Genomic DNA, 18,461 nt, shown 5'->3' on the forward strand with positions numbered 1-18,461 from the left:
AGCCTGGATGTTTCAGTGTGAGCGGAGTCTTCCTCTGCTCAGTCCACCGCGCACTTTTTTTCAACCCTGTGCAGCTAAATGGAGCGCTTACTGAATGTCTCCAAAAACATATTTAGAAAAGAAATAAAAATAATACTCTGCAGAATGTGCGTTTACAGCCCTCTCTACAGCTCTGCATGCATGTGTGTTTTGAATCCACGTCTCTTTAAGTCCCGTCTTAACGCAAAATTCAGTGTGTATCGTTTAAAAAACTAGTCGAGTTCGTTTTTATTGAGGACGTAGAATCCACGCCAATACTGAATTCCCGAACAGTTGATTTGTAATTTAGAGTCACCGTCGGGAGCCAATTTACACTCTCCAACTGCACAGCCATACACGAAAGAACAGCACTGTGTTGGTTTGTAGCTGAAGTGAAATGCTGAAGCCAGCTGGGAGTTCGTGGTGGTAAAAACTCAAGCAGGGAGACGGTCATGGGTTCAAATCTAATTTGCCTTGTGCGCAACACAAACTTGGGAAAAGCTGCTGAGTAGCAACAGAACTCGCGGCCCAATGCTTTGCCTAGAAGGGAGCTTGTTACTGCGCACACTCGCTGTGTAACAGGCCTTCCTCCAAGAGTGAAACTGTGAGCTGCGAGGAACATTGCACACTTCAGAGAAGGCCAGCAGACCTCTTGCTCTTTATTCTGAAAATTATATTTTGAACTGCAGCTGGCAACAAGCAAGTTTATTGATAACCCTAAATGGAAAGTGGTGCACAGTTGTGCAACCGCATCAATTGTTGGCACTTGGCCTAAAGAATAACAAACTAACAACATCTCTGATGACCATAACGATGCCGGGATGATTCTGGGAAACTGTTCAGTGGAGCTGGACACTGATCTCACCAAAAACCTGCAGGACTCTTCTTATATTCTGCTGCCGGCTGCTGACCCGATTAGTTAATACTGTCACAGTCCTGCTGAATATTCACAAGTTTTCTTCTCTAATCACACATTTCCAAGCAGGAGCTCTGGTCAGAATCAAGAAATTTCAAAGTTTGAGCAGTTTATATGTCAGGGAGCCAACTGTGTCATCTTCACTGACTGAAATCAGGGAGCAGATTTAGGAGCTCAGTAACAGCACACATGTTCCTCTGAGTTCATGTAAACAGAGCTGCTCAAGTTCAGTGATTCAGAATTTCTTTCCTTGCACTCCCACGTCACTGCCCACTTGTTAGAAATCAATAATTGTTTACATTTAAAACATTTTAGGGATTTTGGTGCGTGTGGAACTTTTGTTACACTTCACATGTGTCTGTGGTGGTGACGGACACTTCCTCTGTATTAAAATGTGCACCTCTGAAGATATTTCATAATGTAAAGTGTTTGCAAAAACATGATAAAATAAAATGACTTTCATTTGCAAACTGCTGTCTTTTCAGTTTATGTTGCATAATGCTGAAGTTCCTCTGGTGAAGTGGCACATCCTCCCAGCTTTGTTCGTAATGGAATCTTGCACATCAGCCTAAACAAACACACAAAGGTTCACATTTATCCATTCAGTCTGCTCACGAACTCGTGCTGTAGCCATTTTCCTTTTGAAATATACACGAGCGTACGGCACGAGCTGTTGATGGTTACGCGTCTTTTCTCTTCAAGGCTGGGAAGCTTCCACTGCAGCTCACGGTGTTGGGAATGAGATCAATCGTGGCACATGAAGCACACACTGTTAATCTAATGTCATTCAGTTTAACTGTCCTCAGGTTTGTTTTTAGAATTAGAAGTTTTGCTGATTAACAGAGAAACAAACTCTCACTTCTCTCTCAGAACAAAGAGCACGAGTTGCCCATAAAGCGTCCTTTAACCACCCTTTACTGCCTGTTAAAAAAATATGGCACTAATTAGCAGTGGTACTGTGCGCTGATGGTCACCGCTGTGGTTGAAATGGGAACATTAGGAGCAATCAGAGTGAGGACAAAAGACGGTTTCATTTTCTTCACTTTGTTTTTTTTTTCTTGCATGAACGCAGGGAAAGAAGTCAATGTTTCACAAATCCAACAACAAGAATAATAATGATGTTTTTCTTTTTTTTACTGTCCATTCAGTGTCTGAGAAAGCACATCGGACATGCAGGCAGTCCACATGTAGCACTGCAAATAACATTTCGAGCATTTTCTTGGGAGACGTTAACAGTGCAGTTATTTTCACTTTGAACAAACTGTCAGACAAACTCTTTATTTCTGCAGGCAAAGAAAAAAAACAGGAAAATATAGATTTGAAAGATCTTGAATAGGAAAAAGATTTTGGTCAAAAGTTGTTAATGTACAAAATTCGGCGTGACGACTACACAAGCCTCCGTTACTGCGCTCAATTAAAATTTACTATCTGGAAAGGCGGAGTGGGGAATATATCCAAATGATTTCAGAAACATCTCGATTACACTGTAAACATCTGAATTACTCCAGCAAAGCAGTAATAGTGTCATCTTGTTACTGCACCCTTTGTCAAATATGATTACATGAAAATCAAAGGCATGAAAGGAGCAAATTTAATCTAAAACACTGAGCGGGAGGCAGCGACGCTCTTACACGGGGAGAAGGAGCTCCCGCACGTCGCTGCCTGGAATAAACATTTCCTTTTTTTCCTCTGTCAGCACTCCCGTCTCCTACGCTTCATTCAGACAATGGGCGCACCTAACCTTCAAAAACACACACTGAGAACGACGGCAGCTGAGCGAGCAGCAGGCGACGAAGCAACGAGGTAACGAGCAGGGTTACGCTCTAATGTTGAAAATAGTGGACGTTTCTCCCTGACAGCAGACATATCAAAATATTAAACTGTATTTTATCTGTTCTTTATTTAGCTTCCTTCTAAGCAGCTGCTCAAAACAGCTGCTACCCTTTAAATGAACAAGTTTCCAAAAGTCTGCAATAAACGAGTCCAGGTGTTTCCACCCAGACATGAGCACAATTCGAGGGTAAACAGCAAATCAGTGTTTTTGGAATGATTTGGGAATTAAAATGATCAGATTTGAATTGAGTGGAAATTGGCACAATTTTCAGCAGCTTGAAAATTCAACCCCAGAAATGAATGACCAGTGGCGGCCGCAGCTGATTGGCGAGCAGCCGTCTGAGACGAGAAGAAACGAAACAAAAAACAAAACGCATGCTGACCATAGAAACACAAATCTTTTGATTTGGACTCAATACACCGCATCGGTGCGTGAGTGTACGATGGTGGACGGGCAGGCAGAGCAGGGTGGGACGGATGCCAGCGACGAGGTGTCCTAGGGGAAGTTGGTGGGGAAGAGGCTGAGCGGCTGGCTCTCGTTGGTGGGCAGCGGCGAGCGGTAGCCCTCGAAGTTGCGTGGGATGCTGCCGCTGGTGGAACCTGAGCTGTTGCTGAGGGTCTCGATGCTTCCCTCCCTCTGCAGCTCTGCGGGGACAGTGAGACAGAACGAGAGAACGTAGAGTTAGAGCCAGCAGACAAACTGGCTAATCAATAACTAGACCTTCGTGTGCCGCCTCAGTCTCCTTGTGGTTTATTCAGAACCACCGGAGGTGCAGCCCTCTTTCAGGAATACACCAGCTGAGAATGAGTAAATAAAATCTACCGACAGCATCTCAGAGAAAGTTTTTACTGAAAAATGTCAAGTGACAAGACTTCACTAAGCTGGGCTGAGATGCTGCTCAGGTCCTGAGGAAGAGCGTTCACGCTGCTTCATTTGTGTCCAAGTGAAAACCCTCCTGACGGCATCGCCACACCCCGGCTATAGGACGCTGTTTACTCAAAACGTTGATTGCATTTGCAGTTATGAAGCAACAGGAAAACACCTTTTTAATTCCACCGGTGTATTACAAACATATCGCTTCTTTGCATATTTAATTTTCCCTTTTATGACTGCACAAGCTAAACGGCCCTTATCAATCTTTCTGAATGCTCCCGCCACAGAGCACAGGCTACTGTCGTGGTTCAACTTTAACCTACTGTAGTTCTTGTAGTTGGGCTTCCATCAAGTTTTCATGTTTAATGGGATTATTACCAACATTTCAGGGCAAGCACTGAGAGTTTTCCCTTAAAAGAAAATGTTTTGATAATCTACATCGGGAATTCTCACATTGTTGATGACCAACATGCTAAATGATGGCTGACTGAGGGCTAAATTCACACATCAAACACATTGTGAGTTCGTACCGTGTCTGCTCAGCAGATGGAGGTACTTTGGTTGGTGGTCTATGGATTGTATCATAATATTACAAAATCTACTTCTAATTATTTTCAAAGTATTTTAGCAAGACACAATAACATACACGATCAAGTCTAAACATTAGAGCAGATGTGAGTGTAACAGCACGAAACATTGGACTTTAACAGCTTCACTTTACAGAGTCAAAAAGGGATTTTCAGGCAGCACAGAGGTTCCAGGAGTTTCCCTTCTTATTGCTCCACCGCGATTACTCATGAGACCACTACGAACCTGCTTTTGTGTCAGACAGATGAAATCCACATCTGTGGGAATAACCCACAGTATGAGTGGACATCAGTTATTCTGGGACTCAACTCTCTGGGTGACACAGGGCATATTTCTGACATGTCGCATGGCTGCCCCCCTCCCAGCCCTTCAGCGTCCTTCACTGTGGAATGACCGAGCTACTTTGGTAAAAATCCCTCCATAAGGAACTTATTACTGTTATTAAATGCTGTAAAACATATCCATAGATATGTGGATGGGATGGCATGCGCAAAAGCGGCAACGCAGTATTAAGACTGCGATGCATGCAGTGTGCAGTGACATCCATCAGGCTTCTAGCTGCGTTTAATCTGCTGTTGCTTCCCGGATGCTCTGCTGACACCGGTCGCCGCCCTGCAAACACACTGCACTGCGCATCTGCGACGGAGCATCGACAAACCGAGAGCAGGATTTGATAATGCATTTACAGGAGACGTGCGCATGCTCACGGCTCAGGCTGTAGACTAGAGACGATCAAATGTTCTCATCCAACAGACACTCAGCGACACGAAACATCACATTGGCAAGAGAAAGAAGGACTCGACGACTCAACGAGGATCAAACTGCAAAGCGTTATATTTAATAACTATTCTTTTGGTTTAGTAAATTATTGCTTCTTTACTCCTGTGCAGTGACTTGTTATTCTAACTGTAACAGACATGTTGACACTTTCAAACTCCGAGTCCTCTCCAGAATGGCCTTCAGTATGAACAGAAAGGAGTGCTGGTAGGTACGAGATGTGTTTCGGTCATTCTTGTGTTAGTGACACAATGTTCTCAACCAGAGTGAAAATAAAGGTAAATACAGCTGTTTATAGGCGCTGCTGTGATCTGAAACTGTTGTCACTCCGAGTTTTTCCTGGGCCAGAACGTAACGCTCCGAATCCTCCAGCCGTTTGAAACTAACTGCAGAAAACGCTACTGACCTCGGGATGAACAAAAATCCTAATTTGCTTAAGACTGAGTTCAAATTCATAGCGCAGTGACATGAAACCACAGTTTAATGTGTCCCTGTGTCCTGCAGATGTTCAGGAGCTAATGTGGATGCTGTCTTTGTCATGGTGGCTTTGCAGGAAGTGGAAGCTTCTTACTTTAGCTCAGGAAACCTAAGACAAACCGCAACTGTTATTATCCCAGCTAACATGCAATGTGCCACACTGTGGCGAGATCCCAGCCTCTCCCAACCCCTTCCTCTTTAATTTCCCAACGCTGGGCAGAAATGCTGCAGTAATTCCAGGCAGAGATGAGAACTGCTGGTTTACACTGTTCTGGGTTCAGATAACATGGTACTGGTGATTTAATTAGTATCTGGGAAAACGGCGCTGCATTCACTGAGACATCAGCACTGCAGTGCCAATAACACTGAAGTTAAGATTTTAAGATTTTAAGAGGAGAAACTGGTGACGCTGGGATGGTTACATTGATATTGGTTTAAAAGGCCAATCTCCTTTTAATACACACTTTCTGTCTGACACATGAACGCACAATATCGCAGCATACATCACAGTTTACTTTTATTTTTTCACCCTACCAGCATTTCCATAGTTTAATTCTTCCTGTAAATCCAAAAAGCTCTGCTAATTTTATTTTTCCTCCATTCTTTCCACACTGCTGATCAATACTTCCAGGCTCTTACCCTACAGGCTAGCCTCAGTTACCCAGCTGGATCTGTGCTGCAGTGTTATTGAAGGCGATGTAAGCTGCTGAACACCCCAGTAAAGCCCTAAAGGCCTTTTCTAGTGCTGCCTAATCCACCTCATTGTGTGACGCCCACCAGCTATTCAACAAGTCTTAACCCCTCACGCCCCCAACACAATCCCCGAGCGCTCTAACGTCGGGGATCTTTTCCTCTGGGACTGATGTCACAAGGTAAAGTAATATGATTATTTACAAGGTGGTTTTGTCTGATGTGATGTGTAGATAAAGCTGCTCTGGAGTGAGGCCAGTGAAGAAACGGAAACTACCACGAGGTTTGACTGGTATAGGCTTTTAAAGAGTGGCTGATCATAGCGGCTTATCTATAAAAATGTCACTTTCAATGCAAAATATTTGAAAGCGCGCAGCAGATGGGATTCTTGGGTTACAGCAGGATCATCCTGAGAAGAAGAAAGCTCTGAGATAGTAGTTTAACCACTGGAGGTGAGAAAAACTAAATCTTCTTAACCAAGAAAACTCAGCTCATGTGGAATCTAAACCACGTAGGCACAAATGATGACTGTAAGGCTCCTGGGACTGAAGCCATGCTCAGGATGACATCGGGGGCCAGTCTTCGAAAGAAAATGTTAACTCAAAACATGGATATGAAAAAGCAGTCAGTAAAGCAGAAGCGTATGCCACAGTTGGGGATAACGTGGAGGTTTTCCAGGCTGGAGTTGGATGAGTGCGGGGATGGGGGTTCTCGGCAGTGTTAAAGGAGGAAAATGTAGTACTTTTTGGAAATTTGTCCTCAACACAATCCGACAGACACATAACAAAACAGCAGCAAGTTAATGCCTCATCAGCCGTACAGAGGGAACGGTCCGAAACCCTCGGCTGTGAACAGGCCTAATCCTCTTACACTCTCACACAAACACATGCAGACTTTCATTTTTATTCACACAGACTAAATCTGCTCTCTCAGCACACAAATATTTTAGCGGTTGTGAAAAGTCCTCACATCTTTTCACACTTGCACATCACTTCCTCTACAAGTTAATGGGATTTTCTAGTTTTTTACTATTTAGCTGGTATTAGTTAAATTTAGCGGATCACCTCTGCTGTTTGGGATAGCAGCTACATCAAGTACAACACACACCTTTATTTTGCTGGTCACCTTTGTATAAGTCTGACTAATCTGCAGGTTTGAAACCCGTCTTTTCAGTTGACCGCTCGTGCTACTTTCCCTGTCAGATGTATTTGAGTACAATGTTGTTATTGCCAGGATACAATTATCTCCATGGAAATTAAACACCATCTGCTGAAATTGGCAAAAAAGATCCAGACTGTGGACTTTGAAGAGTTTACGTTAATCAGTTACCCCAACGTCAAGAACTCTGTAAGTTTTCAGTTTCCCAACATGACCGACTAACACGCGTGTCATTTTCTGCCTTTGTCCGTGCTCTTATGTACTGTGAAGGAGAAATGTCCTCACGAACACAACTGCATGTACAGAGCACTTCCTGAGGCCCCGACTGGCAGTGTGTGTCATGTGCCTGTTATGGTGAGATGAGACACACCACTGAGAGGAGGGGATCAAAGAGAATACAAAGGAGCTTTTAATCAGAGGCTCTGTGCCAGCCAGACTGGGTAGAGTCTCATCCATCCTTCTATCCATCCATCCCTCTTTCCCCCTGGGAGGCTGGGATGGGGGCAGTAACCCATAGCCATAGTATACTTATCCTAGCTGATTGTTTTTGTGTTTTAACTTTAATCTCACCATTAGCTGCAGCTGCCTCTGATTAGTGCTCTCACGTCACATTCCAACCCCCAACAGTGTCACACACACACTTATACACATGTGCATATGCTAACTGTGTGAAACCTATGTGAAAATTACTTCACGTCATCATTATGGAGCAAAGTCGGGTTTAGCTAGCTTGTAATGGTGATTTCATACTGTCAGTGAACAAAAGACTCTTTATTAGGTGCATCTTGCCAGAACTGGCTTGGATTCACTGTTACCTTCAGAAGTGCCTTAATTCATCATGGAATAGATTCAACAAGCTGCTGGAAACATTCCTCACAGATCCCGGCCCATATACACACAATCATCACTGCAGATATGAGGCAGGATGATTTTTGAATGTCCAAACACATTTAAGACTCACCAGACAAGGCAACATTTTTCCAGTTTGGGTGAGCTGTCAATTTCCTGTTCTTAGCAGACAGGAGTGGTACCTGATGTGGTCTTCAACGTGTTGTGCATTCAGAGATGCTCCTCTACATATCTTGGTTGTGACCATTAGTTACTTCAGTTACTACTGCCTCCCCGGCAGCTTGAAGCAGCCTGCTGGCCATCCTCCGCTGACCTCGGTGCATTCTCTCACAGAAGCAGTGATTCTACTCTCTGTACCTTCTCTGTGCACGTTCACCTCCACACACTTTTTATGTTCATGTGAAGGCTCAGCCACAAGTGCTGTTATAAAACAAATCATTTATGAGATCCTTCTAAACTGAGTGTCCCTAATACACGTTTATTAACCACACAATAATGCAGAGCACCTGTTTTGTGTCCTATGCCGAGGAAACACCACATTTATAAGTTTGGATTCAATTAGTTTATTTTAGGAGCAACAATTTAGGAATTGTTGCTACAAATAATTCACACTGGACAGACGCATTTTCCAAAATCTAATGCTTCTAGGTCTTACTACAAGCATTTCATAGCAAACGCAACTACCTTTAAATTATTTTTCCATCAGAGAAAAGCGAGAATGTTCCAAACCTTGTTGTTATTTATCCTACCCATAAATAAAACCACCTTAATTATGTGGCGATGAGTGTGACCTTACATGGAGCTGCCCTTATCCCCATCGGCAGAGCGTAGGGGCTCGACCCTGAAACAGGCACTGGCGCTGGGCGCAGTCTACTTCTGTGCTTTAACTTTTTAGAGTGACCAAAAAATGTTCTATCAAGCAAATTCTTTCAGTCTCCAGAACAACACAATGTGAAGATAAACACAAACGCCATCAGGCCTTTGGAAACGGCTACAGGGGTCAGAATATTCAGAATCAGACGCCCACGTTCATCATCTATAGTACTGGCATATCATAGCACACTGACAGTATATGTGAAAATGCGACTAATAATAATGAGCTGCACATATAAAAACATTTAAAATCCCTGTATGAATCCTTGCTGTGCACGATCCTTAGAAAGCTGTCCAGTTGGAAGACTGAACCCACATTAGTGGGAAAGCTCATTAAAATCTACCGGAGATCATCCTGATGCGCTGTGAAAAGCCGGGCTTAACACACGCTCCCGTGTAAAGGACATCACACATTAATGCGGCTGGAGACACACATGCCACGTACAGTATATCAGCAGAGATGGCATGTGCAGCTGAAGCCACGTGCTGCCTGGATCAAGCGCAGTGAATTTATTTTTATGTATACTGGCCAGTTGGTGTAAAAACAGGTTAATGCTGCAGGCCTGGATTCATACACCTACATCTCTCCTGACTAATTACAGAGGCAAAAAGATGCTTAAAATACATTTAACAGCACACTAACAGTGTCCAGCTCGCATGTTACCAAGCTGTCCTCTGAGAACGGACGACGGCCACATGCTCAAACTCCGCGGGATAAACCGCAGCCCCATCAATCATGATACTCAACAGGTAGTGTGATTAAGAAGCAAATGCAAAGGAAAGTGATTCATGGGGCTAATTCAGGCCTTTGAGCAGAGACTTTCTCTCTGTCTTCTCTGACCCAGCAGCTCCATATATGCAGCTAACCACAAGTTTCCCAGCAGCTGCTCATTAGGGTGTGTTATAAGGAGTGCCAACAACAGTCAGGGACACTCCTGACACTCTATGTGGGCCGCTTTGAATTAGGGCTCTAATGAAAACCTAGTGGTGACCCAGCCTTTGACTAGCTACTTACCCAGAGCAGACCGACAGCCGCCACGCCACTGGACACTGGATGGAAATGCTTTTATAGGCCGGCTGCTGCACTTAGATATGGATCAAAACACAGCAAACAGACCCAGACTGGTCTCTCAAGTGAGTAATGTAACAGCAGTATGCCCAGCACGCAGTTAGTTGCGCTGAACTAAACTGCAGGTTAAAACACATTTGTATTTTCTGAATTTAATGACATATATGTGGCTTGGGGAAAATTATGACATGCTACAAAGTTTCTTATTTTCTCCACAGTTCGGGTTCTTCGAATCTGAATCAGCTCTTTGAATCGGTCGAGTTTAGTACCAGCATTTCTTGATGAAGCAACATATTTGATCCATGGTGTTTGAGGTAATTCCACACACAGAGGGTTGCCTTCAGCGATAAATAACTAAATATGTTTCTGACCTGTTCCACTCCAGCTCCAGCTCATTAAGACACCAAGACTTTAAGGTGCCCTGTTGTATATGGCACCAAGATAAATCACCAGGTTAGCTTCACATCCTTGTTAGTGGGAGCGATCCTGGATCAGATTTGCTTCGGCACATTCTCCAGTAACGTTTTACAAATTAATGATGTGCCACTTTTTGGGCGAGTGTGAGCAGATACTGAAGCTCCTCACATGCTTCGCTGTTTGTTTGGCCATGACACGCTGGGCATTGTCAGTTAGGTTTACACATACGCACGGCGAACATGAGTATGAGAAGGGGCTGTTATTTGCTTCATCTGCCCGCTGGTGCACACAATCACAGAATACAAATATAAAGCACAGAGGGAACACCTGGAATAAATGTGCTGATAAATATAACCAAATCAGATGCTCACTGAAAGATCTATTGGGTATTAAAATGATGCATTATATTCCTTTCTTATCCTTGATCATCATCAACAGAACATCAACTAAGAAAATGTATTTTGTGAAAAAAGCTGTTCATCCCTCCAGAAGCGTTCGGTCATCTGTCTCGCACGTGAAGACGTTTGTGGAAATTGTCATTTCTGTGCATTTTAAAAACCACCCAAGCCTCACGTAGGCACTTTAATCTAACAGTAGCTACATCGACAGCAAGCACATTCAAAGAGTTCTACTTGTGTAAGCACTTCATAAGCAAACTGCCTATGGTAAGGAACAGATCGTCCACTGTAGCCCGCTGAAATATCCCAACGTGAACACGCAGACATAGTTGCACACATATGGTTTGACAAGCTTGTTGGGAGACCTCTGTCAGTGGTTTTGGACAGGAGGGCTGGTCTCAGCTGAAAGAGGTAGCCGGTGTTGGTGCCCACTGAGAAAACTGACAGACAGCACATCGTCAAGAGGCTGTCGCTTATCATCACATCAAATATGTGAGCATGCCAAAATAAGAGACAGATAAAGCTGTACACTGTGTGTGTGTCTGCATGTGTGGTGGGGGACCAGTTCAGAGTCGTAATGGGGCTGGAGTCGATCCCAGCTGTCACAGGGCGAGACAATTATAAGATCCATAGTTATACATAGTTATACTTTATTCCTATTATTGTTACATTTACTGTATTTGTGTCTTTTCTTGCTATAGCTCCAGTTTCCATTTAGAATTAATGACATACTTACTGCATCACTATTCAGGATTGCATTTTTGTAATACAAAGAAATAAATCAAAGCATTCAGCACGCATCCCGAAACAGTTTTCAGCTTCACAACTAAAAATATTCCTTAACCCTTTAAAACTACCATAGAACCAAGTCCGCCAGAGCTTACTTTATATTTTTACATGTTGTGGAGCCATTTTTGGGAGCACTTCAAGTTGCTATACATCAATACAACCATTACAGCCAAAATTTTTATAATATGTATGCATTAAGTGCATAGTAACTACATAAATTGCAAAAAAGTGCAATAAACTACAAAAAAATTGAAAATCGTTTTTGTTTTGTTTTTTACATATATTTCTACTTGGAGAAATTTAAGAGGCTTATCCCTCAAATCTTTAAATACAAAAAAGTTGCAAAAAATAGTTTCCCACCACAGGAAATTTATTTTGAGTGTCTTCATAGTTTTATTTTTGAGATACACCAATTTTTATATACTGCAGGAAAAACGAAAAACAATCCTATGATGCAAATTTGCAAAGAAAACAGCAGGTGCATCAAAATAAACTATTTTAAGCAGTGCAATTCGAGTTCTAAGCATCCCAGCAACTATTCAGAAAAGTCAAACATGACCAATATAGGCTTTTAAGGCCTACAAGTAAAAAACGACATTTTCCATGAAAATGACGTCACTTCCGGTTTTGGGCAGGTAATGGCGGACATGCGATCGTTCGCGCTGACGTCTGTTTCACTGTGGGAAGTGTTACGAACAGCTGATCAGATCGGCAAAGCGTGTTTCTGGAATATTATGTTTTTGTTCCTGCAAGAGCTTTTTATGCAATTTTTGCAAAGCTTTATGTGGAAGGAAACTGTGACCGAGGACAAGCTGATGGCATAAGATGTAAGTAACAACTCCTCCGGTTTCATATGCAAAACAAATTATTGCGCTAGCTTACACGGTTCCCGTTCTACAGGGATTTAAAAATAGTTACACAAAACGGAGCGTGCTGCTCTGACCGGCTTTTAACTGTTAAAGTAGATCCTACCTCTAAGTATCAAACACAACTAGCTAAAATCTGTATGTTTAACTTGTTCTGTATATATAGTTCTACATATGTGGATGCTGTTCATTAGAATCATACCCATGGCTTCCTCGGTTGGGTCAAATATGCTGTGAGTAAATGAAGAAACTGTAAATTGTATTTCCTCCTCCTCATCACATGCTCAAACTACCAGGGAGTCTTCTTCAAGATTCTCGGAACAACATTGTGCATCAGTCACAACAGAATCACTTTCTGTTTTAATAAAATGTCAGCGCTATCCTGCTTCTGTCTAAACGGAACCACTGCAGTATTACGGACATTTAACACACCTTTATGCAAACCCACACACAGACAAACACCCAGGTCTCTGCAATGCTTTCTCAACAAGTGTGAAACCAGAAGAGCAGCAAATGAAAGCAAACTCATGTAAAACTACAAAGCCAGTAAGAGGAACAAGGTTCCATCAGGCATAACACCAGTGCAGTACCAGTACTTATGTACAGGTTGGCACTGAGAGACAAACATACTGTGCAAACACAGACACACAGTCAGCACAGGGTCAGCAGGCTGAATTCAGCCGGTCTGTATAAAGGTGCACGGGTCACTGACAGCTGAGACACAAAGACAGGCTTCCATTGCATGTGCTGTTCCCTCTATGTGTTTAAATCTTTCACTTATGAGTTTTAACACACAGAAAGATCAACTTTGGGTAGAAAAGGGTCAGCTTTTAACTGAGGATTTCACCTCTAAGAATTATGGTTTCCTTTAACTGTTTTTATGTAAGGCACTTTGGCTGCCTTTGAACAAGAGCACGTAGGTCAGGACAGCAAAAGTCTGCATCCTAGCAGGATGCACGCTCACGAATGTGCAGAAAAATGACGTGCTGCGAGTGGTGCAGTCAAATACTTGACAACCAGTTATATGTGTCATATACTAATTCTGCTTTGCAGGTATCAATTCCATGACTTAAGAACAAAAGGTATATTTTGCTTTTGATGTGTATAACACACTGACACATTTCCACTGTATTACACTTTAATCCTCAGACTTCCTTTAATTATTACCTTTTAAATTCTATACCTGCTGATATTTTGTTCTTATTTGTATTTAAGGTGAAGTGGTGTTGAGCTGCTGAGGGGACCTCCCCAAGGGAGTAATAAAGTTCTATTGTATTCTATTCTACAAATAGATTTTAAGTGAAATAAAAAGAACTGCACAAAAGAGCAGGTGATGTGTGTGGAAGAGTATTCACACACACAAAAACTAATTTAAAAATGCTAATTCTCTTCATTTGTTTACACCAGCAAGTCCTGCCCAATTAAAATTCTGTAAATTTTAAGGTCTTATTTTTAACAGTAAATATGTAAATATGGGAAATTTTAAAAACCACCTTTTAGTCATTCTAGTTTAGTTGTTGTTACTGCTCTTTAAATATCATATAGGTTTATAGAAACCTGCTTTTCAAGGATTATTAACTTTAAATATCAAACTAATGCAAAACACAGTCTGACCAAAAACCCTGAAACATTTCGACCTTTACTACATCCCAGCGACAAAGACATTTATTATGGACAAGAACAACAAAAACAAGCTCCTGACAGAGACTTGGGATGTTTAAAACGCAGATGAAAATTTGTTTTCCTTAACTTAGTATTATGAGGTAAATGTAACAGCGACAGCTCTTGAGTCATTAAGCCACTGACAGGCAAAAGCAGACTAACTGACATAAGACATATTTCCATTGTGTGAGGAATGCAAAGAGGCAGAATGAAAAGTCAGACGTGCATTTACTCGATGGACACAGTTCTGGTTTTTGAGAGTGTTTGAAAGCAATAAAGGGTTGGAGTTATTTCTGCTTGTCCAATAGGAATTCATAATTTCCTAAAAGTAGTCCCTGTAATCAGGATAAATCAAGGATGGTTTTAAAATGTTATAACATAGAAAGAAAAAACTGGCATTTAGAGGCTCGGAAAAAGAAGAGCAAACCATGTTGTGCAAGCTTCCTCTCAAATTACTGTCAGTTCGTAACAGAAGATTATTGCACTCATCATTGGGATCATTTTGGCTCATTTCCCAATTACTGAAATAGACATCCTCGTATTGCTTTTGTTTGCATTTAAGTGACATCGAGTAGAAGAGAGAGATAACATTATCTCTATAGCATCAGCATGAATCAGATGCTTTTCATACTTAAGCTCAAATTTTTTTTAATATGGCGTAATCATGGACGGGCTTTCATCTGGGACAAGTGGCTGCACAGATCCTCAATACACACAGAAAGCCAGTCGTCTGCATTAGCATAGACAGAACATGATATCAGTGCATCATTTCTTTCTCTGGCTGCGTTCGAGTCGGTCAGTCCTTCCCTCCTCTCATGGAGAAATGGGTGTTTTCAAAAGCCTATGAGGGGTGGAAGTCTGTAAAAGGTGCTAATGTGTAGAAGCTGTCTCATCCTGTTTCACATTGTCAGTGTCAGTAAGGAGGTTATTTCCTTGCATTACAAAGCCATTAATGCACTTAGAAGAACAGAATAATGTTGGGAATCATTGGAGTTAGTGCTTCATAAAGTGCTGAATGTTTTACGTGTTAGCCATTTCAGATTAATATTTATTAAATAATCTTCATACAAAGCAAATAAGTGTTTGAAAGATATGAAACAGGCAGGTCTCGTAAGCAGAATGGATCCAGGTCGATTTTGTCTTTTTCTTTTCAGCCTGCACTCATGGAAGATTGTAGTGGTTGCTAACAACAATAATAATAATAACAAGCCCACAATGTCCAAAAGAACAGTGGTGTAAGATGGTGAGATTCAAAGAAGCGCTCACAGTGGACAACAGCACAAAACAGAAACAGTCCATGTCAATCCATCCCTTTAATTCCTGACTCGGGGTTTACAGCAGTTCTCGGAGCAGGAGACTGAAGAGGGAAGTTTAGTCCAGTTTTTGGTCCTTGAATTTACTCGAGGATGAACTCGCTCGCTAAAAGAGGCTCTTTGTTAACACGTTTAAGCCAGTACTCCAACATCACCACCCGATCCTAAACAGAAGTGGTGGACGCTCCCATTATTGAACTGGTGGGCAGTTTCCAGGATTTGGGCTCAAGGGAAATCCAAATCGTCAGAATCCAACATCTGAGGAAATGGCAGTCGAGCAAACGATGCTGTCAAGGACTGATAGGCTGGCAACAGGCTACGTCCTGATGCCAGACCACGCCACTTCTGTTTGAAGAATTGTGATTAGGTGATTTAAGGACTAAATGCTATACTAGTACTTGTATAGTGCTTTTCTACTCTGAGCACTCCAAAGGCTTTTTACTACAAACCTCATTCTCCGCGTCACACACACGGCACAGGCTTGCACAGCTGCACTGATGTCCTTAATACTGGTCTACTGAACACATATGAGCAGAAATGGTTATTAAATTTCCTGAACATGAGTGAGAAATGTAAAACTGAATGTTTCAGTAGATTTGTATGCCTTCAGTTAGTCTTCAACAAGTCTTCTAACTATTAAAAGGGTTTATAGGACGTGCAGTTGTTGGTATCAGCTGAACTATCCAGTGATTTCTGTAGCTCCCCTCTGGGGCCTGTGTGAACTCTGCAATCCAATGCCTTAGTTAGGACCTTAACTTCTATATGCTACCATAACACAATTTGATTCAGCTGTAAGTATACACCAACCAAACAAACAGCTTATATGCAAACTTTCACTCGGGATTTAGGACTCATCATAGCGCAGAAACAGCACCGGTGAAGGCTACTAACGATCTTCTCATGGCCTCTGATAGTGAACTCATCCCTGTACTTATCTTGCTTTACTACTGCTATCACATTTTACATCGGAGACTGGAGTACACTGTTGAGATTAAATGAAATGTGCTACATTGCTTTATAACATATTTATCTCATACAATGTAATCTATGTAAACATACAGTCTTCCTCCACAAGGCCTTCCATGAGCCTCTTTGATGGGACAGATCATTTCACGTTACTTGAGTTTCCCTTGTGCAATATTATAAAACACTGCATACATTTCCACTGCTATGCAGATGATACTCAGTTATATTTATCTACAAAGCCAGATGACACAAATCAGGTTGTTAAACTACAGGCGTGTTTTAAAGATATAAAGTCTGGATACCTGTGCTCTCGTGTAAATTCCATTTTCTTTTATCAGCACAAAGTCAAAAATATCCTGTCTCGATATGATGCTGAAAAACTAGTTCCTGCATTTGTTTCTTTTAGGCTTGACAAACTGTAACTTTGTATCAACAGCTGTCTGGAAAATCTTCCGTTGATTTAAAATGCCACAGTGAGAGTGCTGACAGGAGCTACGAAGAAAGAGCATATTTCTCCTACATTAACTTCTCTTCATTGATACGTGTGATTTCTAGAGTTTCTTGAAGTAGAACGGGAGTCAGAGTTTGTATTCAACCTCTGCATATGCTCAGCTAGTTATTCTTTTCTCTTAAAATGCTGTAACTGGAATAAGAGTCAGACTGTACTGGTTGTTTTCATTATCATATATCAATCACTAAATAATATGTAACTACTGTACAAATACAAATGCAATCATTTACTCGTTTATTGCAGGGACATTTTTATTAGGTAGAAGTCAGTTTATTGTTTGCTCTTTTTCTAAGATTTTTCCAAGATTACAACATATACACAAGCGCAGAGTGACACTGACACACACAGACACGTACACAGTTACATTCACACACAGTTACATTCACACACTAAAAAAGAAGCACATTTTGAAAACAACCTTTTCTGTTTCTGTAAAGTTATTTTGTCAGTTTTCAACATTTCCCTCTGTTCTCTCTGCATTTATGCAAACAGACGTGTCCACAGTTGGACATTTTGTTGACAGGAAATTCCCGTGTTCGAAGAAGCCGCCCTCGTTTGGCTTAGCTTAGCCGCTTCTCCATTATGTATCCTATCACTTATTCATGCCACCATATTTTATTAATGAACACACAAATACATACCTATATGCAGACTCATGTGAGGAGAGGTTGCACGTGTCGACATGAAATTGAGGATTACGGGATCCCTGCAGAACGTATGCATAGGTCTGTGTTGAGTGCATGAGTTACAAAAACATCACCTGATCTGTATACTAGCAGACTTTGCAAGTATTTGCAAAAATCTGATATTTTTCATGATGTGCTATAAGGATGAATATGATGCGATCTGCTGGGTCATACATGTAATATAATATTTTTTAAAAAAAACATAATTTCTAAAGTGTGTTTTGTTTAAAAATATTTTTAATTTTACACCAGGGAGGAAGCTTACATCGTTTAAAGATTCAAAAATGTTTTCACATCTCAAAATCCTGAAGTAGTTTACATAATGAGCCCTGTAGCTTCCAACAATCTTAAGAAGTCCAACAAAGTGTTTTCCACATGGAATAAAATCTGCTTCTGACACGCCCCTCAGAAGTGGCCTTCCTGAGCTCACAAGGACTCCGTCTTTGATGGTTAATCAAAGGAAGCAGATAAATGAAGTCATTCCACAAACCTATAAATGGTGCACAAAAGTATTTATGTGTAGAAGTAAAGAAATCTTGAGCGTAATCTTTGTATCCATCCTGCTTTTACAACTCTTCACACCTCAGTTGGTTTCAAACACAGATTTAAGTGTCAGTGTGAAGAGAGAAGATCTCAGGTGCTGTCAGACAATCCAGTATACACAGAAGCACTAAGGCTTCTTTTAACAGTGAAAAGCTGGAAGCTTATGTTTTCTCACTCGTTCAGCGCTG

The 18,461-nt window shown here is 41.6% G+C and overlaps 1 protein-coding gene across 1 annotated transcript in view; it reads right to left on the reverse strand.

Annotated features, from left to right (window-relative positions):
* Positions 1–1,953: 1,953 nt before the first annotated feature.
* Positions 1,954–18,461, reverse strand: part of bcas3 (BCAS3 microtubule associated cell migration factor) — a 319,882-nt gene continuing 303,374 nt past the window's right edge. The window contains exon 24 of the mRNA XM_085379388.1: positions 1,954–3,412. Within this exon, the coding sequence (XP_085235514.1) occupies positions 3,264–3,412 (149 nt within the window). The 3' untranslated portion in view covers positions 1,954–3,263. The remainder of the gene's footprint in view (positions 3,413–18,461) is intronic.

The sequence above is a fragment of the Rhamphochromis longiceps genome, linkage group LG14, assembly GCF_057381845.1.
Source record: "Rhamphochromis longiceps isolate RC_006_pf linkage group LG14, R_longiceps_female_GT1.1, whole genome shotgun sequence".
In the NCBI taxonomy this organism is placed as follows: domain Eukaryota; kingdom Metazoa; phylum Chordata; class Actinopteri; order Cichliformes; family Cichlidae; genus Rhamphochromis; species Rhamphochromis longiceps.